Source organism: Protomyctophum bolini, assembly GCF_963924005.1.
Source record: "Protomyctophum bolini genome assembly, chromosome: 22".
NCBI classification, from domain to species: domain Eukaryota; kingdom Metazoa; phylum Chordata; class Actinopteri; order Myctophiformes; family Myctophidae; genus Protomyctophum; species Protomyctophum bolini.
Window position 1 is genome coordinate 30,007,000 of NC_137883.1, and position 24,897 is coordinate 30,031,896.

A 24,897-nucleotide genomic window follows, 5' to 3' on the forward strand; every position below is an offset into this window, starting at 1 on the left:
TGAAAAAGCTATGTTTCTATGTCAGTCGTTCTTGTAGCTTGTAGATCTGCTATTTTTAAATAGCTAAAGCATAACGTAATGCTAACACCAAAAGGGGTTCCCGTACAAAATGGGTTAAAGATGGAGTGCCATGATCTTTTCCCAACCTAAAACATGATCATCAGGTCTTATTGTTATATGAGGAAGAAGTTTTTCAAAAAAAGTGTACAGTATTTGTTAAAATGTAGTTTGGGGGGTCATATTCTGACAGCAGGAATTGCCTGTCATAATTTGACCCCCCAGTATTGGGATGTTGATATTCATTCATCAGCCAACACTCACAGGTAGTTTCATGGTGATTGTTGGTTATCTGCTGAGATCTCCTTGCTTCTCTTTTCAAACACAGATGTCTTGGTCCTCCTGCTCTCTGACAGCCTCATATTCCTTCAGGAGAAGGACCAGAAGTATACTTTTGCTACTGTGGTGAGTAGCAACTTTTCTCTTCTACTGGTTCTATCTGGTTTCCCGCGCGCAAGTGCTGACATTTTCACCATTGAGCTAATCTGCAGTCTGCTTGCTCAGGGCGGGATGAATTGACTCTTGACCATCAGGTGGTCTAATATCATATTCATTCATATGTACACATATGAATGATATTTGACAGTTAGTTGTTGTGCAACGGGGAGGTAAGAAGACCTAGAGGGGCTTATAAGATAGCCTCACCGTTTACATTGCATACTTTGCCTTTTTTACTATTTTGAAAAAAAAACATTTTTTTAATAGTTCAACAGTTCAATCTGTAGACTGGCTATTTTAACTATTCAAAAATGTTTAGAAAAAAAAAGGCAAATAAGTTTAGGGATAAGGGGTTTGCGCCCTCCCAGCCCTGGAAGAGTAGTTCTGGAGTAGTTCCAAAACGGATTGTGTGTTGTACAGTCAGAATAACGTTATTTATGTTTCTACATGTTGTACAGTCAGAATAACGTTATTTATGTTTCTACATGTTGTACAGTCAGAATAACGTTATTTATGTTTCTACATGTTGTACAGTCAGAATAACGTTATTAATGTTTCTACATGTTGTACAGTCAGAATAACGTTATTTATGTTTCTACATGTTGTACAGTCAGAATAACGTTATTAATGTTTCTACATGTTGTACAGTCAGAATAACGTTAATAATGTTTCTACATGTTGTACAGTCAGAATAACGTTATTTATGTTTCTACATGTTGTACAGTCAGAATAACGTTATTTATGTTTCTACATGTTGTACAGTCAGAATAACGTTAATAATGTTTCTACATGTTGTACAGTCAGAATAATGTTATTAATGTTTCTACATGTTGTACAGTCAGAATAACGTTATTAATGTTTCTACATGTTGTACAGTCAGAATAACGTTAATAATGTTTCTACATGTTGTACAGTCAGAATAACGTTATTAATGTTTCTACATGTTGTACAGTCAGAATAACGTTATTAATGTTTCTACATGTTGTACAGTCAGAATAACGTTATTAATGTTTCTACATGTTGTACAGTCAGAATAACGTTATGTTTCTACATGTTGTACAGTCAGAATAACGTTAATAATGTTTCTACATGTTGTACAGTCAGAATAACGTTAATAATGTTTCTACATGTTGTACAGTCAGAATAACGTTAATAATGTTTCTACATGTTGTACAGTCAGAATAACGTTATTTATGTTTCTACATGTTGTACAGTCAGAATAACGTTATTAATATTTCTACATGTTGTACAGTCAGAATAACGTTATTAATGTTTCTACATGTTGTACAGTCAGAATAACGTTAATAATGTTTCTACATGTTGTACAGTCAGAATAACGTTAATAATGTTTCTACATGTTGTACAGTCAGAATAACGTTATTAATGTTTCTACATGTTGTACAGTCAGAATAACGTTAATAATGTTTCTACATGTTGTACAGTCAGAATAACGTTATTAATGTTTCTACATGTTGTACAGTCAGAATAACGTTATTAATGTTTCTACATGTTGTACAGTCAGAATAACGTTAATAATGTTTCTACATGTTGTACAGTCAGAATAACGTTATTAATGTTTCTACATGTTGTACAGTCAGAATAACGTTAATAATGTTTCTACATGTTGTACAGTCAGAATAACGTTATTAATGTTTCTACATGTTGTACAGTCAGAATAACGTTAATAATGTTTCTACATGTTGTACAGTCAGAATAACGTTAATAATGTTTCTACATGTTGTACAGTCACAATAACGTTATTAATGTTTCTACATGTTGTACAGTCAGAATAACGTTATTAATGTTTCTACATGTTGTACAGTCAGAATAACGTTATGTTTCTACATGTTGTACAGTCAGAATAACGTTATGTTTCTACATGTTGTACAGTCAGAATAACGTTAATAATGTTTCTACATGTTGTACAGTCAGAATAACGTTATTAATGTTTCTACATGTTGTACAGTCAGAATAACGTTAATAATGTTTCTACATGTTGTACAGTCAGAATAACGTTATTAATGTTTCTACATGTTGTACAGTCAGAATAACGTTATGTTTCTACATGTTGTACAGTCAGAATAACGTTATGTTTCTACATGTTGTACAGTCAGAATAACGTTAATAATGTTTCTACATGTTGTACAGTCAGAATAACGTTATTAATGTTTCTACATGTTGTACAGTCAGAATAACGTTATTAATGTTTCTACATGTTGTACAGTCAGAATAACGTTAATAATGTTTCTACATGTTGTACAGTCAGAATAACGTTAATAATGTTTCTACATGTTGTACAGTCAGAATAACGTTAATAATGTTTCTACATGTTGTACAGTCAGAATAACGTTATTTATGTTTCTACATGTTGTACAGTCAGAATAACGTAATAGTTCTACATGTTGTACAGTCAGAATAACGTTATTAATGTTTCTACATGTTGTACAGTCACAATAACGTTATTAATGTTTCTACATGTTGTACAGTCAGAATAACGTTATTAATGTTTCTACATGTTGTACAGTCAGAATAACGTTAATAATGTTTCTACATGTTGTACAGTCAGAATAACGTTATGTTTCTACATGTTGTACAGTCAGAATAACGTTATTAATGTTTCTACATGTTGTACAGTCAGAATAACGTTAATAATGTTTCTACATGTTGTACAGTCAGAATAACGTTATGTTTCTACATGTTGTACAGTCAGAATAACGTTATTTATGTTTCTACATGTTGTACAGTCAGAATAACGTAATAGTTCTACATGTTGTACAGTCAGAATAACGTTATTAATGTTTCTACATGTTGTACAGTCACAATAACGTTATTAATGTTTCTACATGTTGTACAGTCAGAATAACGTTATTAATGTTTCTACATGTTGTACAGTCAGAATAACGTTAATAATGTTTCTACATGTTGTACAGTCAGAATAACGTAATAGTTCTACATGTTGTACAGTCAGAATAACGTTAATAATGTTTCTACATGTTGTACAGTCAGAATAACGTTATGTTTCTACATGTTTTACAGTCAGAATAACGTAATAGTTCTACATGTTGTACAGTCAGAATAACGTTATTAATGTTTCTACATGTTGTACAGTCAGAATAACGTTATTAATGTTTCTACATGTTGTACAGTCAGAATAACGTTATTAATGTTTCTACATGTTGTACAGTCAGAATAACGTTAATAATGTTTCTACATGTTGTACAGTCAGAATAACGTTAATAATGTTTCTACATGTTGTACAGTCAGAATAACGTTAATAATGTTTCTACATGTTGTACAGTCAGAATAACGTTATTTATGTTTCTACATGTTGTACAGTCAGAATAACGTTATTAATGTTTCTACATGTTGTACAGTCAGAATAACGTTATTAATGTTTCTACATGTTGTACAGTCAGAATAACGTTATTAATGTTTCTACATGTTGTACAGTCAGAATAACGTTATTAATGTTTCTACATGTTGTACAGTCAGAATAACGTTAATAATGTTTCTACATGTTGTACAGTCAGAATAACGTTAATAATGTTTCTACATGTTGTACAGTCAGAATAACGTTAATAATGTTTCTACATGTTGTACAGTCAGAATAACGTTATGTTTCTACATGTTGTACAGTCAGAATAACGTTAATAATGTTTCTACATGTTGTACAGTCAGAATAACGTTATTAATGTTTCTACATGTTGTACAGTCAGAATAACGTTATGTTTCTACATGTTGTACAGTCAGAATAACGTTAATAATGTTTCTACATGTTGTACAGTCAGAATAACGTTAATAATGTTTCTACATGTTGTACAGTCAGAATAACGTTAATAATGTTTCTACATGTTGTACAGTCAGAATAACGTTATTAATGTTTCTACATGTTGTACAGTCAGAATAACGTTAATAATGTTTCTACATGTTGTACAGTCAGAATAACGTTAATAATGTTTCTACATGTTGTACAGTCAGAATAACGTAATAGTTCTACATGTTGTACAGTCAGAATAACGTTATTAATGTTTCTACATGTTGTACAGTCAGAATAACGTTATTAATGTTTCTACATGTTGTACAGTCAGAATAACGTTAATAATGTTTCTACATGTTGTACAGTCACAATAACGTTATTAATGTTTCTACATGTTGTACAGTCAGAATAACGTTATTAATGTTTCTACATGTTGTACAGTCAGAATAACGTTAATAATGTTTCTACATGTTGTACAGTCAGAATAACGTTATTAATGTTTCTACATGTTGTACAGTCAGAATAACGTTATGTTTCTACATGTTGTACAGTCAGAATAACGTAATAGTTCTACATGTTGTACAGTCAGAATAACGTTATGTTTCTACATGTTGTACAGTCAGAATAACGTTAATAATGTTTCTACATGTTGTACAGTCAGAATAACGTTATGTTTCTACATGTTGTACAGTCAGAATAACGTTATTAATGTTTCTACATGTTGTACAGTCAGAATAACGTTAATAATGTTTCTACATGTTGTACAGTCAGAATAACGTTAATAATGTTTCTACATGTTGTACAGTCAGAATAACGTTATTAATGTTTCTACATGTTGTACAGTCAGAATAACGTTATTAATGTTTCTACATGTTGTACAGTCAGAATAACGTTATGTTTCTACATGTTGTACAGTCAGAATAACGTTATGTTTCTACATGTTGTACAGTCAGAATAACGTTAATAATGTTTCTACATGTTGTACAGTCAGAATAACGTTATTAATGTTTCTACATGTTGTACAGTCAGAATAACGTTATTAATGTTTCTACATGTTGTACAGTCAGAATAACGTTAATAATGTTTCTACATGTTGTACAGTCAGAATAACGTTATTAATGTTTCTACATGTTGTACAGTCAGAATAACGTTAATAATGTTTCTAAATGTTGTACAGTCAGAATAACGTTATTAATGTTTCTAAATGTTGTACAGTCAGAATAACGTTATTAATGTTTCTACATGTTGTACAGTCAGAATAACGTTAATAATGTTTCTAAATGTCTCTCCCTGAAGGACCAGAAGCCTCCGGTGGTCTCCCTGCAGAAGCTGATCGTTAGAGAAGTGGCCAATGAGGAGAGAGGGATGTTTCTGATCAGCGCCTCGGCCGCCGGACCGGAGATGTACGAGGTTCACACCTCCGCCAAGGAGGAGAGGAACACCTGGATGAGGCTCATTAGAGAGGCCGTGGAGAGGTACGAACACCTGGATGCATAGAGTTATTATACAATAGAGAAGACACCCAGAGGAAATCCTGAAGCGCAATGGACATAGTGGCCGAAGAAGGTATTGCAGTTTGGTAACGTTTGGTCCTCAAACACATGAACGCGCACTAGGCTCCGTCCACTCCGCCGGTCGTCGCGCGTTCATGTGTTTGAGGACAATCCATCCAGAATGCACACTGTTCCTAAACCGGAAGGAGGAGTGGATTCGCCTCATGCGCTTCTGAGCAACTCAATGCAAGTGGATGGGAGGAGAACTTGGGTGTCTTCTCTATTGTATATATACTCTAAGCCTGGATGAGGCTCATTAGAGAGGCTGTGGAGAGGTAGGAGAGAGGAACACCTGGATGAGGCTCATTAGAGAGGCTGTGGAGAGGTAGGAGAGAGGAACACCTGGATGAGGCTCATTAGAGAGGCTGTGGAGAGGGAGGAACACCTGGATGAGGCTCATTAGAGAGGCTGTGGAGAGGTAGGGGGGAGGAACACCTGGATGAGGCTCATTAGAGAGGCCGTGGAGAGGTAGGAGAGGAACACCTGGATGAGGCTCATTAGAGAGGCTGTGGAGAGGGAGGAACACCTGGATGAGGCTCATTAGAGAGGCTGTGGAGAGGTAGGAGAGGAACACCTGGATGAGGCTCATTAGAGAGGCTGTGGAGAGGTAGGGGGGCGTGTGTGTGTGTGTGTGTCAAGTTTAAAAGGTTTTTCTGCCCAGGGTCCACAGAGAGGTGGTCCGCGGTCCGGTCGTGGACCGCGGTCCACCTATTGAGGACCCCTGCATTAGAATGTAGATCTACAAGCAGTTGATTCACTGTCGCGTTCCTTTGTGTGTCTCTAGCTGTCCAGAGGAAGAGGAGGACACCAGCGAGCCTGAGGAAGAGAAGAGAGCTGCTGACGCACGCATGCACAAGATCCACAAACTGCAAGGTACTGTAGTCCACAAGACCCACAAACTGCTGGGTATTGTAGTCCACAAGACCCACAAACTGCAAGGTACTGTAGTCCACAAGACCCACAAACTGCTGGGTATTGTAGTCCACAAGATCCACAAACTGCAAGGTACTGTAGTCCACAAGATCCACAAACTGCTGGGTACTGTAGTCCACAAGACCCACAAACTGCTGGTTATTGTAGTTCACAAGACCCACAACCTGGGGACCCCCCACACGGTAACTCTGTCATTTCTCAACCGTTTTGGACGCGGGGCGGCACGCCGGAACCGGCCCGGCCCCTTGAACGCGTTCCTGGGGGTCTGGAACTTATCATTTTATGGGGTCCTTGATATGAAAATGTTTGAGAACAACCACCAAAACTTTGCTATTTGCACAAGCTTTTCCTAATGTAACATAATGGTTGTGTTGTTATTTTTCTTAGATCAATCGTATGTTCCTGTTTTTTGTTTGACTACTATTCTGTTGTATTTTGCCTGTCTTTGTTTTTAATTCCTGCATGTAAAACACTTTGTGAGTTTTCTCTGTGAGAAGTGCTTAATAAATAAAATGTACTTACTTACTTACTTACACTGACATAGAAACATGTATTTTTTCCTGAAAACTGTCATGAAATCGTCCTCAGGTCTAAATGGTTTAATCCTTCTGTTGCACTGTGTACAGAGAGTGTGGTCAGTAATGACCAGCAGATCTGCCAGAGCCTGGAGGAGAAGCTCCAGATGTATGCAGAGCTGTTTGCACTGACCATGAACACCTCCACTCCTCCAGCGCTGGAGGCCTGCAGGCTGCTGGTCCAGCCATGCTCCGAGGAACCTCCCCAGGCCACGCTGCTGCTGGCTGCAGCTCTGCAAGAGGGTGAAAACAATACTCTGTCTATAGTTGATGTCAGACAGTAACCTCATATCTACATGCTGCTGGCTGCAGCTCTGCAAGAGGGTGAAAACAATACTCTGTCTATAGTTGATGTCAGGCAGTAACCTCATATCTACATGCTGCTGGCTGCAGCTCTGCAAGAGGGTGAAAACAATGCTCTGTCTATAGTTGATGTCAGGCAGTAACCTCATATCTACATGTTTCAATTTAACGCCTACCCACTAATACAATCTATATAGCGCTGTGGGCGCTGACGGTGTGTCCTCTCCTCCGCGTCATCAGTGCCCATACCCAAGGCGGGGTTGGCGAAATGGCCTTTCTGTGTGGAGTTTGCATGTTCTCCCCTCACAACAAAACATGAAGTAATCCTGGTCTCTATACTGCCTCCCCCTGGCCAGCCGGGGCGCCTGATGGAGGGGAAAGGAACTGGTTGGAATAACGTGTTGGAATAACCATGCGCCAACCAGGGAAACTCCCCCCCTGTCAGGTGTAAAGGAGTGACTTGGACACTCATGCATGAAGGGAGCATGAGTCCGTTGCTCTCCCCAGGTTGGCGGAGGGTGTGTAGAGCCCAGGATCACATTAGATAATTGACACAGGGGTGAAAAATGGGTTACAAAATCGTGGGATAAAAAATAAATAAAGATAAAAATAATAATTATATAGCGCTCTTTTAAGTACTCAAAGTCACTTTACAAAACACAAACATAACAAAAAAGTATGTTATTTGGAGAGAAAAAAACTAGTTAAAAGGTTAAAGACTAAGAACACAAGACAACACTTTTTTTTTAATAGAAATAAAAGGTTGAAAAGGGGGATTAGAAGAATTGGGTAGGGAATGTGAGTCTGAAGTGAAAAGGTGCACAGAGGGAGCACAGAAGTGGCAAAAATTGCCAATGTGCAAACTCACACACACACACACACACACACACACACACGGTATTAAGTTGCGTCCTCTCTCTCTCTCTCTCTCCCTCTCCCTCCAGCGGACAACCTGCGAGCAACACTGCGCTCCAGCAGTGGTCCGAGCGGAGGACGTGACCCCGGAGCCCACATGGAGAGCAGGGTCCTCGTGACAGTGACACCGTCACACCACGACGACACGTCACCCCTCGCGGACCCCCACGGCGACCCCCCCGCTCTGCAGCCCCTCACTCACTGTCAACACGTAGACCCTGATAGCGTTCTTCACCTCAAGGTATGATATGGTGTTATTAGGATATATAGCAGCCATTCTCAACCGCTTTCATTTCAACGGGGGACCCCCAGTTTGATATGGACCGGGCCACCCCAAATTGATGGGATGTTTACTGTATCTATGGGACCCCAGTCAACACTGTACAGATCATCAGTGTTTATTTAACGCCCGTAAAGGTAAAAGGTGGTTGCACACCGGACGTGTTTTTCAGGAAAACCGACGGATAAATGCTGCTGAAAATCCGAAAAACGCAGCAGCATGCAAGGACCTTAATAGAGCTTTTTAATCATGATTTTATGTATTCATTTTCGGTGGAAACACTCTGAACTTGTTCCAAATTAGGGCGGGAAAAATGAACCGAACCGGTTCAACAGGCGGGAAAAACCCCTGTTGAGGAAGAGGCGGGGCCAGAGTGAGTCGACGGGAATTGTGCCAATTTTTAATGACCATTAGGGTGGACCAATTATACGGAGATAGGTTGAAAATGGTGCGAAGTCCTCCTTTTAATAATAATCATATCTCCGTATGGGCCGTACGTGTCACCTGCTGTAACCTCTTTCCCATTCCTACCCAGAAGTGAGTCTCGGTATCGGTTCATGTGAATAATTTAGCGTCTTCTATTAGAGTGACATTTCAGTCCTAATGTGATGAATTATAGATGAGCTCATACTAACGGCATGGAGGAGTCCATTAACCCATTTTGGGCGGGAACCCCTTTTTTTGGTGTTATAGCATTATGCTATGCTTTAGCTATTGAAAAATAGCAGATCTACAAGCTCATAGCGCGCCACCGAGTGGCGCGCTACGAGCTTGTAGGTCTGCTATTTTTGAAAAATCGAAGAACGACTGACATAGCTTTTTCAGAAAACTGTCAGGATGTAGAAGACATTTTTAGAATCTGATCTCAGGTCAGAATGGGTTAAGTTCTCCTGGGTGTTTTTTCTTTCCTTATTTATTTGTTTGGTCCGTCGGAACTGAAACCTTGTATCTCAATGTTCAACTGAAACCTTGTATCTCAATGTTCAACTTTTTGTGCCTCACGTCGCCGTCGCGATTAACTCTTTGTTAATCAGCTATTTTTGGCGCAAAGATTTGGTGTAGACGGGAAAAAGTACAGTTGCAACTCTGTTTTTACTAAGAATAATAACGTGGTTAAAGGTAGGGTAGGCCTATGTGATTTTATTTGGTGAAAATAAGCGTTAAATAGCTCTATATTCTGATGGTTGCTTGTTGCTTATAGAGCGTTGCAGTCCCGCCATGCACCCTCGAGAGACCCGGAAAAGAAATCCCCGTTCATTTTCCTCATAGACTTTTCATAAAGTATTTATTTAAAGACGTTTACGCCGCAGACAAAGCCAACTCTTGTCGTGACAAATCATGACAATAAACACAATGTTTTGGGGCCAAACAAAGAATTGTAAAGAAGAAAAAAACACATTTTTTGTTGTTTTTCTTCTATGTAATTATTTGTTTGGTCCAAAATATTGTGTTGTCATGATTTGTCACGACTCGAGTTGGCTTCGTCTTTAACCCTCTAACACCCGCATTAATTTCTACTTGCAAAAAATAGATTTCAACCTTACTACTACTTTGTACTACTAGCACTGACACTAAAAAAGATGTTAAAAAAAATAAAAAAATAAAGTTTGATGAAAAATTTATAATAATTATATAATAATTATATAATAATATAATAAATTAATAATTTACATTTGGGGGATATCTTTCACAATAATGAATAAAACATGTTCTAGACATTCTAATGATCACAAAAAAACATATATTACAATTATTTTACCTACTTTTATTAGGGTAAAGGTCAAAAGTTTTAGGTTAAAAAATGTTCAAAATTGTCCAAACATTTTTTATTTGTGTGAATTTCAGCCTCTGTGGGGGGTATTTATATGCAAATATCATGACTAATGGCATTGAATTGGCATTGCAATGAACATCACTGATGACATTTAGGTGAAAAAAGAACAGAAAAAAATAATAATAATTTAGTAATTAATTAAAATAAAGCTAAAAAGCAACTCTGGGTGCTAGAGGGTTAAAGGTTTTTATATAAATACTTTTTGAAATGTCTATGGGGAAAAATGCATTGGGATTAATTTCCTGGGCCTGGCGTCGACATGAAAGGGGGCGGGACTGCGACGCTCTATAGAGTGTTTGTTTAGTAACAAGTCTTCATGCTCTTTATTAGTCAGAAAATGCATTTTCAGTTCGGGATACCAATTTGATCCAATCAGGATAGAGAACTCATAGTCAGGATACAGATAGTGATGACACAATTATTTATTTATTGAAGAGCTGGAGAGACATTTTAAGTAACAATCCACCAGTAGTTTCTGTGTTGTACTAAAGGTGTGACAACAAAATGTCCCTGTGGGACAATAATCTAATGTAATCCAGCCTGAAGGTGGCACACATGTTGCACAATGAGACAGACATTTGACTCACACGAGAGGAACCAAGGATTAACCTGTGACTAAAGATGTTTGAAACCATGTCATCAACCGATGAAAGACTCCGTAACCCGGCTAATCTATGTCTGTATATGACTGTACTTAGGGCTGTCATGATTAGGTCATTTTAATATTGTCACACAAATGATTGCAAATGATTAACGAGTTAACGATGTTTTTGTTGTTGAACACTGGACCATATGAATCATTTCTGTTTGGCGTTTCAGGTTTTGAAACATTGGCTTTGACAATATTTCATAACTTTATACTTTTAGTGTAATAGCCCGATCTACAAGCTCACAATGCGTCACATCGCGACACATTGTGAGGTTGTAGATCTGCTATGTGTGTGTGTGTGCGTGTCAACGTGTGTGTCATGTTTATGTGTGTGTGTGTGTGTGTCATCTGTCAACAGGTGGCTCAGAGTGTCCAAAGCCTGACACAGTTACTTTATAGTCTACAGGTGAGTAACCCTCAATCTTACCACTTATATGTACTGTACTTCCAAAACCACGTTATCTGTGGAAGTGACCTGTGCCTGCCTGCTGCCAGTCTGTTTACAGTACATTGTCAAATTATATATATATATTTTTGGAAACAGGTGATACCCCTATACTGTCTTACCGTGTTCTAGAGTTCACTTATTTGGAAAAGACGTGTCCCTTATTGAACTGATAGGGCCACATTTTGTCCTTTAGTCATGGGCATCAATTAATGTCTCTTACAAGTTCATGTGGAGGAAAAAATAGAAAAGGCAAATCAACAAAGGATATCTGCATAATGTATAATATACATATAGCATATTTATCTGATACAGTATGAAGTTAGAATGAGGTGCATCAAAGAAGCAGCAGGTAATACAGTACATACATTATAATTAGACATTAGGGTGCAAATACATAATTTCAGCATATTGTCACACATGCACGCACAAACACACTTTTGTCATCCACCGAGTGACTCATTGAAATTCCAAGCAATCAAACAAGCCTGCTTGTGGTGAGGACAAAAAGCGGTAGATAGTTTTCTTTTCATTAGTTCCATCCCCAGGTTGCTTATTGTGTTCCAGCACAGCTTCAGTAAACACCACTCAATCAGTGGCATAATCATGCATGCATTGTCTGGACTGGAGCCATGCTGTAGCAATGAGCTGCTGCAGAGACAGAGACTAACACGCCTACAGTACATTGTCTTCACTGAGAGACCTGAGATACACTTTATTTCAACTTACTATAATGCATGTTGTTGTTGCTGACGGGACCTTGTATCTCTCAATATGTCATCTTTTAATGTTTCTTCACACATTGTTTTATTATTTTGTTTGTATGATCTACAAGCTCTCGACGCATTGCATGGGGGGCATGGTATGGGGCATGGTATGTGGCATTGCATGGGGGGCATGGCATGTGGCATGGCAACCTACAGTATTGCATGGGGGGCATGGCATGTGGCAAGGCAACCTACAGTATTGCATGGGGGGCATGGCATGTGGCATGGCAACCTACAGTATTGCATGGGGGGCATGGCATGTGGCATGGCAACCTACAGTATTGCATGGGGGGCATGGCATGTGGCATGGCAACCTACAGTATTGCTCAAAATCGGCAATCAATTACGTGTGCTGGGATTGTCATCGGACACCAAATGATGAGATAGATGCCACCTTTTTTGTTGCCAAAGGCAGCACAGCAGTTAAGATACAGTTACAGGACTGTAGCTACAGAAGAGTAAAGACATCAGTCAATGAGAGGAGAAGAAAAGGCTAATGTTTCTCCAGAAACGGGCTTTATATTTCAATTGCGATGCCGTGACGTAGTTTTAAACAGCCAGAGAAGATCCTAATTATAACAGTAGTCTACGCACGTTCCGTGCGTGTGGGGGTAAGCAAGGTGTTGCCTATAGAGCGCCGCAGGCCCGCCCCCTTTCAGAAAAGCGAGTGGCCCAGGAAGTGGAAGCCCCATGCATTCTCCCATCGGCACTTTTAATATAATTTATTTAAAGACGGTTACGCCGCGGACAAAGCCAATTCGGATCGTGACGAATCATTTTTTTTTGTGACCAAGTTTTTATTAAGCATTTTTCATTTTCATTACAATTCCCCCATCGCCCCACCCTCCCCAAGGTTCCAATTATCATTGCAACAAGAACAGACATTTCATCAGTTAATTTGACATTTACGAATAAATAAATAAATAATAATAAATAAATAAGGTTGGTAGACTTATAAATAAGGATTGAAAAGTAGGCATGTGTACATACATACAGCATACATACATACATACATAGTTACATTATGGCATTATAGTTGTGCTTTATAGATCGTGACGAATCATGACAATGAACACAATCTTTTGGGCCGATCAAATAATTTATAAGACGAAAAACAAAACAAATAGTGTTGTCTCCTGACTTTCTTTTCTTCTTTCTAATGATTTGATCGGCCCAAAAGATTGTGTTCATTGTCATGATTCGTCACGATCCGAATTGGCTTTGTCCGCGGCGTAACCGTCTTTAAATAAATTATATAAAAAGTGCCGATGGGAGAATGCATGGGGCTTCCACTTCCTGGGCCACTCGCTTTTCTGAAAGGGGGCGGGCCTGCGGCGCTCTATAGCAACCGGCTCAGGGCAAAAAGTAATTTTTAGCTGTGCCGTTTCAGATCCATATAAAGCGATATAATCAATGCATGTGCGTGCGTGTGCTCCGGACAGTTCGTTGGATTGATGGCGGGCGTGGTACTCTCCGTGCAATGACCAATGCAACACTGCTCCTGAAGCACATGTTGAGAACCCGGGTGTGTTGTTTTTGCATGCGCCTCACTGGCTTCAAGTCCCTTCTCTCATCCTCATGTCCCCAGGCGGCGGTGGCCATTCAGGACACCTGCTTCGAGGTCCAGCGGCTCCTCGTCCGGGAGAGCGAGCGCGGCCCACGGCCCAACCCGCCGTGCGTGTGGCGCAGCGCGCTGCAGGAGCGGGAGAAGCAGCGCAACCTGGAGAAGCAGCGCGAGGAGGTGGCGAGCGTCCGCCGCCTACAAGGGCGCCTCCATCAGGCAAGGAGGAACCACTTCTTAGTAGACCCTCTGTACTCTGTTTACATGGACCTGAGGTGGTCTGTACTCTGTTTACATGGACCTGAACCACTTAGTAGACCCTCTGTACTCTGTTTACATGGACCTGAGGTGGTCTGTACTCTGTTTACATGGACCTGAACCACTTAGTAGACCCTCTGTACTCTGTTTACATGGACCTGAGGTGGTCTGTACTCTGTTTACATGGACCTGAACCACTTAGTAGACCCTCTGTACTCTGTTTACATGGACCTGAGGTGGTCTGTACTCTGTTTACATGGACCTGAACCACTTAGTAGACCCTCTGTACTCTGTTTACATGGACCTGAGGTGGTCTGTACTCTGTTTACATGGACCTGAACCACTTAGTAGACCCTCTGTACTCTGTTTACATGGACCTGAGGTGGTCTGTACTCTGTTTACATGGACCTGAACCACTTAGTAGACCCTCTGTACTCTGTTTACATGGACCTGAGGTGGTCCTTAGTAGACCCTCTGTACTCTGTTTACATGGACCTGAGGTGGTCCTTAGTAGACCCTCTGTACTCTGTTTACATGGACCTGAGGTGGTCCTTAGTAGACCCTCTGTACTCTGTTTACATGGACCTGAGGTGGTCCTTAGTAGACCCTCTGTACTCTGTTTACATGGACCTGAGGTGGTCCTTAGTAGACCCTCTGTACTCAGTTTACATGGACCTGAGGTGGTCCTTAGTAGACCCTCTGTACTCTGTTTACATGGACCTGAGGTGGTCCTGGACATAGTGTTTTCCCCCTCTACACCAAGTCTAGTCACCAAGACGAATAAAACGTGTGCTTGGCTGTACTGTATGTAGAATAGCAAGAACATTATGGGTGTCTTCTACATATTGCGCTTCTAGTAAATTCCCCCATGGGATCAATAAAGGTTTTTTACTGTATCTACCAGTGGCATAATTAGGCGTTTATCAGCCATGGGTTCTTAGAATGAAAGGGGCCTTGTACTGTACATGGAAATGGGTTATTTGTCGGGTAATTTGGACCATTTGGGACGGTTCTGGCACGGTTCTATATAGTTACTTTGGCCAAATATTGACCTACTGCAAGCTCATTCATTCATCAGCAGCATCACATGTGCTGCAGTGCAGAACGTGAAAGAACTTTCATATCAGCAATGACTCACTGAGTGCTGAGATGAAGGACGTAAGAACATACTTTCGTTGGTTACAGAGAGGGTAAATATGAAGTTTCGTTGGTTACAGAGAGGGTAAATATGAAGTTTTGTTGGTTACAGAGAGGGTAAATATGAAGTTTCGTTGGTTACAGAGAGGGTAAATATGAAGTTTTGTTGGTTACAGAGAGGGTAAATATGAAGTTTTGTTAGTTACAGAGAGGGTAAATATGAAGTTTTGTTAGTTACAGAGAGGGTAAATATGAAGTTTTGTTAGTTACAGAGAGGGTAAATATGAAGTTTTGTTGGTTACAGAGAGGGTAAATATGAAGTTTCGTTAGTTACAGAGAGGGTAAATATGAAGTTTTGTTGGTTACAGAGAGGGTAAATATGAAGTTTTGTTGGTTACAGAGAGGGTAAATATGAAGTTTTGTTGGTTACAGAGAGGGTAAATATGAAGTTTTGTTGGTTACAGAGAGGGTAAATATGAAGTTTTGTTGGTTACAGAGAGGGTAAATATGAAGTTTCGTTAGTTACAGAGAGGGTAAATATGAAGTTTTGTTGGTTACAGAGAGGGTAAATATGAAGTTTCGTTAGTTACAGAGAGGGTAAATATGAAGTTTTGTTGGTTACAGAGAGGGTAAATATGAAGTTTTGTTGGTTACAGAGAGGGTAAATATGAAGTTTTGTTGGTTACAGAGAGGGTAAATATGAAGTTTTGTTGGTTACAGAGAGGGTAAATATGAAGTTTTGTTGGTTACAGAGAGGGTAAATATGAAGTTTTGTTGGTTACAGAGAGGGTAAATATGAAGTTTTGGCCCAAAGTCTGAGTTTGAGGGGGTTCCCAACGGCCGACCGGCGCTTCCTTCTCCCATCACTGACGGGAGGAGGAAACGACGGCTGGCTGTCGGGGGGGGGGGGCCCTAGTGGGGGGCCCCATGTGTTGACAAAACCCAACCCACCCTATGGATATTACGCCTCTGGTATCTACCCATCTACCTCAACTGTATCTATCCACCCATCTACTGTACCTACTGTAGGAGAGACAGCGCTGGGAGAGGGAGAGCCAGGCCAGGACCGGCCAGCAACGGGAGCAGGAGGGCCGGCTGGAGGAGAGGGAACGGCAGTGCCACCTGGAGGCGGAGAGGCTGCGGCGCGACAAGGAGGCTCTGGAGCAGCAGGTGGAGGAGTATCAGCTGAGCCTGGAGCGGCTCCGCGAGGGCCAGAGGAGCGTGGAGAAGGAGCAGCGCAGGCTGGAGAGGCTCCGGGAGGCCCAGAGGAGCGTGGAGAAGGAGACCCAGAGGCAGGAGACCCAGCAGAGGCTGCTGCAGAGCTGGAGGCGCAGCCGCCAGCGGAGCCTGCCCTCCTCCGTGGCGCGGGCCATGGTCATACCTCTGGATGGCCAGCAGGTGGGGTTATGATGGAGGAGCCGTAGATATAAGAAGCCTAGGGCACCAAATTGCTCAGGGCCGGCGCTGCTGTTCCAAATGCAATCTGTGTCACGCTGTGAGCTTGTAGATCGGTAGCCTCGGAAACCCAGACGTTTTTATTTCCAGGGAGAAAGAAAAAAAGTCTGGGACCGAGTCCACTTCAATTCGGCTTAGAGTAGCGTAAACGTCGATCACTCTCTGCTGATTTCTGATCACCTTTGTTAAATTGACGCACACACGTACACACACACACACACACACACACACACACACACACACACACACACACTCCTCTACATATATAGCAAATTAAAGCTATAAACCTCTACTTTCACCAGGAAGAGAGAGTAAATCTCTGCCATCTTTAGTTTTCAAAATGTAGCTATTTGAATGAGTCTAGTACTTTTCAGTCTAGCACTTCAAGTCTCTCGTTTTTGACCAGTCACATTCATATACCCATAGCATATTTCTGTAATAATGTGAACATGTCACGGAATATACCAATTGAAAGAGGAGCCTTTCCTCTTTAACCAGAAAAAAAATTGTGTTCGTAGCATGTTGCCTTCTGTAGATACAGGCAGTTTTATACCTGCTCAGTTTCAAGCTTAACAGGAATCTACATCTCTCTCTGTTGCTCTAATACATTTGTCTCATGTCGCGCAGCCGTGTCTAGATTCTCCTGGCGGATCCTGCCGTGAGCTGCCTATGCCATAGAAAGCATAGGTGGACCCCAGGCTAGTAGATCGGCTATTTTCACTAGTTTGTGTGCCAGGGATACATACTGTACAACTTTGACTATACACTGGGCTAGAGCAGCAGTGGTTCTGTAAACATTTTAATTAGCTATTTTTGAATTTGAATCCTGACATAATGACTTTGACGGCGGACAGCGGTGACATGTTAGACATTTGGGCTTCAGGCTGATCTACTCTATATATCTTAGGTACTGTGTTGGTTCTTCTTGTGAGAGCCTTTCTCGTGCAACTGCATGTGGCTCAGGAGGTAGAGCAGGTCGTCCAATGATCCCTGGGTCGGAGGTTCGAATCCCGGCTCCTCCTCCTGTCCACATGTCGAAGTGTCCTTGGGCAAAGACACTGAACCCCAAATTGCTCCCGATGTGCTGGATGGTACTGTACCTTGCATGGCTTCCACCGCCATCGGTCTATGAATGCGTGTGTGAACGGGTGAATGTAAAGCGCCTTGGATAAAGGCGCTATATTAATGCACCATTTACCTTTAATGCAGACAGAGCCTTTCTCCTGCAGACGGAGCCTGTCTTGCAGGCTGAGGTGTGTGAGCGAGCGTTCCCATTCATTTACACAGAGAGATGCTTAATTCATGGCTGATGTATGACCTTTGCTAATGAGAGTAATTTCACCTCCTCCTCCAACGCAACTCCACTCCGCTAATAAACAACGCAAATGATTGATTATAATTAAACCTCTGCTGGAAAAATACATAAATTAAATAAATCAGACAGAATAATTCAAAGCCAGAGCCACGCTGACACGGAAGCGAATCAATCGATTTCCCAAATAACGTAAATGATTCATACGGTCACTTTGTTTGATAAGCAGCACGCTGGAGATGTAACTCTAAGACCATGTAACTCTAAGAGGGAACACATCCTCACTGTTTATTTAACCCTGAGAAAAATGTAACCAATGGCTTTAAGCAACTAGTCGACTATTCAACTAGTCGACTATTCAACTAGTCGACTAGTAAATTATTTTTTCTCCCATTTTTGTAGGCCTCAAGATCAGTTATATTATAATTATAGTCACCAATGTACAGTTTTTAAATGTACAAATATCATTACAAAATAATAAGTAGTTAAACGACTAGTAAACTAGGCAACTAGTAAAAATCATAAATCACAGGCCATACTTTTCGGGCAGCCGGGCCTGTTGAGAACTGAGGTCGCTGGAAGTCGCGGGAAATACACGAAGCAGACTTGGCAACCCTGATTAGGATACATGAGGGTCAGGTTACATTATTCCATGTCCCCCATCATTAATTTACTCCCTGAGCAGGTTGTACATTCATTCATTCATGACAGTCTCAGTCCATTTTAGATTCATGATTTCAGAATTGTGAACAATTTGGAATAAAAATTATATAATAATAATAATAATAACGTAAATCTTTTCTTATGCTTCCTCTAAATTCTATAAACCCCTTCCAGACCCCCCCCCCCCCTCCCGCCACCCCGGAGGCCGCAGGTCACGGGGTCACAGACGGATCAGGTGACATACACACCATCCTCTCAGCTCCTCTAATTATCTCTGCTGTGTGTGTGTGTGTGTGTGTGTGACTGTGTGTGTGTGTGACTGTGTGTGTGTGACTGTGTGTGTGTGTGTGTGTGTGTGTGTGTGTGTGTGTGTGTGTGTGTGTGACTGTGTGTGTGTGTGTGTGTGTGACTGTGTGTGTGTGTGTGTGTGTGTGTGTGTGTGTGTGTGTGTGTGTGTGTGACTGTGTGTGTGTGACTGTGTGTGTGTGTGTGTGTGTGTGTGTGTGTGTGTGTGTGTGTGACTGTGTGTGTGTGTGTGTGTGTGCACGCACGCACAAGCACAAGCGAGCACCTTAATGTCCCCACAAGTATAGTATAATTTGAGACATGTAGACACTGAGGACTGTTTTCCTGGTTCAGATATGTAACAGATATGGTAGACTCAACAACATGTATTTGTTTGATTGAGATTTACAATTTTTGATTGTGTCATGCAGCGAAAATAGCACAGCAATAGATCTACAAACTCAAGACGGGTTGTGAGCTTGTATGTCGGCTATATAGACTAGCGACGCAGTCCCGCCGCCTTTCATGACGACGCCAGGCCCAGGGAATTCTTCCAAATGCAGTTGTTTTCCCATATAGACATTTCATTTATTTAAAGACCTTTTAAGCCTCGTATACAAAGCCAACTCGAGTTGGCACCATTTTTTGGGCCGAACAAATAATTATAATAATATTTTTTTTTGGTCCAAAATATTGTGTTTGTTGTCATGATTTGTCACAACTCCAGTTGGCTTTGTACGATGCTTAAATTAATTTATTTTTGAAATGTCTGTTGGAAAAATGCATTGGGAATTATTTCCTGGGCCTGGCATCGTCATGAAAGGGGGCGGGACTGCTACGCTCTATTGCCGTTAAAATGGCTTTTACAGGGACATAAATGGTAAATGGTGCATTTATATAGCGCCTTTATCCAAGGCGCTTTACATAGTGCATTACATTCACCCATTCACACACACATTCATACACCGATTGCGGCGGAAGCCATGCAAGGTACCAACCAGCACATCGGGAGCAATTTGGGGTTCAGTGTCTTGCCCAAGGACACTTCCACATGTAGACAGGAGGAGCCGGGATTCGAACCGCCGACCCAGGGATCATTGGACGACCTGCTCTACCTCCTCATGTGCACATGGTCAATGGTATAACGTTAGTGGACGGCGGACGGGCCGGCGGTGGCGGATGACAACCGCAAGGTTCCCAGTTCGATCCCCGTGGGCTCCCCCAGGGTTAGTCTCGAAGTGTCCTTGAGCAAAATCTCTGAACCCCTAATTGCTCCCGATGTGCAGGTTGGTGCCTTGTTGCATCATGCATGGTTTCCTCCAGGAATCGGTGTGTGAATGTGTGTGTGTGTGTGTGTGTGTGTGTGTGTGTGTGTGTGCATGGGTGAATGTATAGGCTAATGCACAATCTATGTAAAGCACCTTGGATAAAGGCGCTATATAAAAGCACCATTTACCATTTAGACAGTATACGCTTTCTTTCTCCATTCACTCACTCTCCCATCCCCTGAGGGGTCAGCTGTAGATCCTCACAAGTATAGGAATTCATCTCCTCACAAGTATAGGGATACACATGGGTGTGTGTGGCTGTTGGGTGGGGTGAGCCCGGCCCACCCCGATGACCCCACCCAGCCATCCAGTGTTGATGTAGAGAGGGGGTCCGAGGTGGAGGAGAACAGGGAGGTTGTTACAGGGGGAGGAGGAGGAGGTGAGGGTTTGTTTGTTATTTTAGGGAGGGGGAATTGAACTCACACCTCTGCCCTTAACATCAGACGTTCACAGGCTTTTAACAAAAAATGAACCACTTCAGCCCTGTGATTACAATAGGGTGGGGGGGGGGGGGGGGGGGGGGTTTAAATAATGACATTGTCAAAGTAGGGTCACCAGTTTGGAAGTGATTAACAAAAGGACGGGCACCCCTTTTGGGGTTTCCCATGTCCAGCGTTTGGTGTGTGTGCACAGACTTTGTCTTTCACAAACATTCAATTCTCATTGATAATGACACTTTTATGTCATGGTGTCTGCAGTGACGTATCCAGGAATTACGTTTTTGGCAGGCAAGATGTTTTAATTGTCGCGCAGACAGTAGGATACAAAGAGATATACCTGCCAGACAGTAGGATACAAAGAGATATACCTGCCAGACAGTAGGACATAAAGAGATATACCTGCCAGACAGTAGGATACAAAGAGATATACCTGCCAGACAGTAGGATACAGAGATATACCTGCCAGACAGTAGGACACAAAGAGATATACCTGCCAGACAGTAGGATACAGAGATATACCTGCCAGACAGTAGGACACAAAGAGATATACCTGCCAGACAGTAGGATACAGAGATATACCTGCCAGACAGTAGGACACAAAGAGATATACCTGCCAGACAGTAGGATACAGAGATATACCTGCCAGACAGTAGGATACAAAGAGATATACCTGCCAGACAGTAGGATACAAAGAGATATACCTGCCAGACAGTGAGTGTGAGAGGATTGCAGTTCAACGTTCCGCCAGTAGGGGTCAGCAGGGACGAGACTAAACTGGGTGAAGGAGGTGGTGAAATGAATAAATTAAAGGAGACAAGTTCAGGAAACTAAGATGTTGTCCTCTGGGTTGATTTTTGTTTAACTAGGGCAATGACAACTGCTGTGTAATTCTTTTTTAGGTCAAAATTATGTGAATAATTTGCCCGTAGCCTTAATTTATTCACTAGGACAATTAGGGGGGGGGGAAGCATTTTAGCAACCCTTTAAGTTCATCACATGAACCCTAGCGTCCCTATTCTGGGGCGGACATTTCTCAGAGCTTGTAGATCTGCTATATTTGGCAAAGATATTTAGCGTATAGAGTGAAAATAGAAGGGGGGTCCTAGCACAGAGCCCGGGGGTACTCCTGTCAGCTAAGTACAGGCTTTAAGTGGTTAATAGATTAACATTACTGCGTCAACAAGAAGGAACTCCCCCTGGTGTAATAACTGCGTAGTCCCAACGGGATTCCCCCTACTGTGTGTGTGTGTGTGTGTGTGTGTGTGTGTGTGTGTGTGGCATCAATAGATTCATAATCCCTTTCCCCCTGGCTATATATAGGACTGAGGAGAGACTGACAAAACAGTGTGTTTTTAAAAACGGTCACAGCGTTGACGGACTCACTTCAACTTGAACTCGTCCCGGTACAATAATTATGGGCTCTTAATTGGTCGAGTGCAATTATTCAGAGGTTGGTTTCGCGTAGTCTACCCTCACTTTTCTTACTTTAGAGTTTAGACATATTGTTAATGTATTATTATGGATGACCTTATCTTTGCTGACATTACTTTCATGACTCGTGACATGACTTTACGACGAAGCAGTTTATTACGTAACGTTGCTATTATAATGTGTGTGAAGTGGATGCACTAAACTGGAACCTGGAACGTTTTAGTGTTAGTCTAGTTTTAGTCGACTAAACATCGTAAGATTTTTAGCATGCAACCAAGTGTAAAATGACTTGTTTCTTTTACTTACATACTGGATCTCTTGTCCACTAGTCCCTTCCTAACATTTCTAGTCTAGTTTTTCGTCATAGTTTTAGTCAACGAAAACAACACTGTCTATTACTGGTGCTCCTACCTTTTTGTTTGCTATATCAGTGTCAATGACCATATCATTGATCCTGGTGACGCTCGGTTATGGATTCATGATTCAGGAAAACTTGGGATTCCTTTCTGGCGTACCAGTGGGACATGTCCCGCGGCGTGTGCCAGCACAGGTGCACGTACCAGTGGCTGGGGACCTCTGCACCAGTGTTGGTCTCTTGAATAGTTTGTAACATCTGTGCCCAGAGTCACTTTGGTTCCATGCATTTTTTGTTTGCTATGCACCATTTTTCATGTATTTTATTATTTTCTACCAATCCGTTGCGCTATGAAATTTTCTAATTATCTGCTGGACTATATGCTACAAGAAGCCAGTTGGATACATGGGTTGCTATGGCAACCGGCAGTGATTGTGAAGCACCGCCCACAGCTCACCTGGGGTTGATGGGCAATCACAATGTTTGGGCCACCTGGGGAGTTTGACTCAGGCAGTGCAGAGTGAAGGAGCAGGGAGACAGACAGGCTGCTGCTGTGGGCAAGAGGAATATTTCCCATGTTCTTGCCTTTTTTCCCTTTTGGATTGTTCCCTTGAATTTGGATTATTCCCTTGGATGTGGATTATACCTCTGGATTTAGAGAATTTCTTTCTTTCCTGGAGTTGGATATTGGATATTGGACCAGACTTTCCCAAGGAGTTTAAGAGTGGCCAGAGGAGACTGGCCACACTCTACTGGTTTGGATTTGCGTTATTTTTGGGCACCTGAGTTTAGTTTGGACACTTTGAGTTTAGTTTGGACAGTGCTACCTTTTGAGAGTTTTATTTAATTTTGATCTGATTAAGTGAACATTTTGTGATAGAGCACTTGATTTTCTTTTGATTTAATAAATCACAGTTTAAGCTTATTTGCCGATTTGTTTAGTGATTATTATTCTGAACTGACCCACCACCTCCCTCATTTTGCTATAATTGGTTTATTTAATTGTCATTATTGTAATCGTTATAAGTTTTAATTTAGTTTTAGTCTCATTTTAGTCACCTGTAATATTTTAGTGTTAGTCTAGTTTTAGTCGACTAAATCTACAGTTGATTTAGTCGAACACATTTTATTTTGGTGGGCCTTGATGCTGTTTTTGAAATGTGAGATTGTAGATCGGCTATTTTCAGCATGCAACCAATGACTTGGTAAAATGACTTGTACTGGATCTCTTCATTTAGTTTCCTTTTAGTTTTCGTCAGTGAAAAAAAGGTAGTCGACGAACAGTTTTAGTCGACGAAAACAACAAACAACACTGCTCTGCACTAAACCAAATGATCTCATCTTCTCTACATTTGCACCAATCAGGACTCTGGCGTGTCCGGCGGGCGCGCCGACGACGGCTCCGTGTTCGTGAACGAGGCGGCGTTGGCGCTGAACAACAACCGCCATCATCACCACGCAGGAAGTGACCCCGCCGCGCACAACAGCCTCAACACCCTGCTGGCCAGGTCCAACCACCGGGGGCGCTGTTCTGCCCAGGGACGGACGGGCTTCCTCTGCACACCTACTGGGGAGCTGGGAGGTAAGATAGAGACCCACAACCCAGTGTTTTAGTGTTTTAGTTTCTGACGGTATAGGTGTTGCACTCCATCTCCTAGGGGTCTAGGTCATCTCCTAGGGGTCTAGGTCATCATCACCTAGGGGTCTAGGTCATCTCCTAGGGGTCTAGGTCATCTCCTAGGGGTCTAGGTCATCATCACCTAGGGGTCTAGGTCATCTCCTAGGGGTCTAGGTCATCTCCTAGGGGTCTAGCCGCGCAGCCGTCCCCAACCGTTTTTGGCTGTGCAGTGTGCACCCCCAGTTACCTCGTAACCTAGCTGACACACACACACACACACACAAACACACACACACACACACACACACACACACACACACACACACACCATCATAACCAAAAAATGTACAGTGATTTTCTCAGTTGTGAGCTCGTACGTACGTCGGGCTCCATTTCCGGGATTTTTCCGCCATCCATGGCGTGACAGAGCGTTAAGCCAAAGGCCTTCTATAAGTGGTTAATCAGTGTCCAGTGACATCCAAACAGCTCCCAGTGCCTCCGCACAGGCCCTGCACACCCAAGAACAGACAATCAATGGGCCTCCCCCC

The 24,897-nt window shown here is 41.7% G+C and overlaps 1 protein-coding gene across 1 annotated transcript in view; it reads left to right on the forward strand.

The window, feature by feature from the left end:
* The window catches only part of arhgef28a (Rho guanine nucleotide exchange factor (GEF) 28a), an 89,968-nt gene that overhangs the window by 59,622 nt on the left and 5,449 nt on the right, over positions 1-24,897 (forward strand). Inside the window, exons 25-33 of the mRNA XM_080755678.1 lie at positions 386-462; positions 5,549-5,727; positions 6,590-6,678; positions 7,365-7,556; positions 8,561-8,772; positions 11,653-11,700; positions 14,095-14,286; positions 16,492-16,860; positions 24,097-24,313. Coding sequence (XP_080611804.1) covers positions 386-462; positions 5,549-5,727; positions 6,590-6,678; positions 7,365-7,556; positions 8,561-8,772; positions 11,653-11,700; positions 14,095-14,286; positions 16,492-16,860; positions 24,097-24,313 — 1,575 coding nt within the window. The remainder of the gene's footprint in view (positions 1-385; positions 463-5,548; positions 5,728-6,589; positions 6,679-7,364; positions 7,557-8,560; positions 8,773-11,652; positions 11,701-14,094; positions 14,287-16,491; positions 16,861-24,096; positions 24,314-24,897) is intronic.